Raw genomic sequence first — 891 nt, 5'->3', positions numbered from 1 at the left:
TGGGACAAAGAGTTTGTTTGCCTCTTTTTCTACTGCCAGTAGTCCTTTCTTGCTGGAAGCCACTCCCAGAAAGAATGGTTAAAAAACTTCTAGTCACAAGAAGAGAAAAATAGAGTTCTTCATCTCTGTGTAATCAAATCGGTATTTTCCTCTCTTTTGCAGTCTATCTGAAGCAGTCTGCCTTGAGGTATCTTAGATGGGAAATGAGGGAGAGTTCTAAGATTAGAGCCTGGGGTCCTCACAGAACTTCTCTTTTGTGGTCTCGGGGTTCCACAAGTAAAAGTCAGGGGGAAAATATCTACAGTGTGTTCAAACTGTGCAGTTTTATAAAAACAATTTGTTTTTAATGTCTTTTATCAACAGATGTGCCTTTTCTTCTTGAGGGAAATGGAACTGAAGAACTTTGTCTTTTGACATCAGGAAAACTAAGCTATTCTCTGTCGTGGGCCTTAGATGAAAATGGTATTCCCCTGACACCTATGTCACAGTCATTAAGATCTGCTTACTGCAGGTAATGAACTTTTATGCTTGAAAAATAATGCCAGCCTTCAGCAAAGGATCACACAGAACCTGTGTCTATAAAAAGGAAAACTCTAGCAACAGTTTAGTTTATTCAGATGTTGTTTATTTTTTATTATATGTAAAAAATATATATTTATCTTATAAATATATAAAATAGAAATTTTATTTATAATTACTAAGGCAATAAGTATTTATATGTCATGAACTGTATATCTTCTCTGCTTATAGCCACATGGAAGAGGAGAGAAGCAGTTCCATAGCTCTTAACTTGTATGCAAAGGCCAAAAATCCCAAGAATTTTATTTCTGGGGCCTTTATATCTCCTAGTCGTTCTTGATACAGAAGTAATCATTATGTATTGTCAATTTG

General features: G+C 35.4%; 1 protein-coding gene across 1 annotated transcript in view; it reads left to right on the top strand.

Annotated features, from left to right (window-relative positions):
* Positions 1-891, top strand: part of CC2D2B (coiled-coil and C2 domain containing 2B) — a 77,292-nt gene that overhangs the window by 31,073 nt on the left and 45,328 nt on the right. Inside the window, exon 17 of the mRNA XM_025042347.1 lies at positions 364-511. Within this exon, the coding sequence (XP_024898115.1) occupies positions 364-511 (148 nt within the window). The remainder of the gene's footprint in view (positions 1-363; positions 512-891) is intronic.

This window comes from Pteropus alecto, unplaced genomic scaffold, assembly GCF_000325575.1.
Source record: "Pteropus alecto unplaced genomic scaffold, ASM32557v1 scaffold88, whole genome shotgun sequence".
NCBI lineage: Eukaryota > Metazoa > Chordata > Mammalia > Chiroptera > Pteropodidae > Pteropus > Pteropus alecto.
Note: the sequence above shows the minus strand (reverse complement) of the source record. Positions and strands in the feature narration are given on the sequence as shown.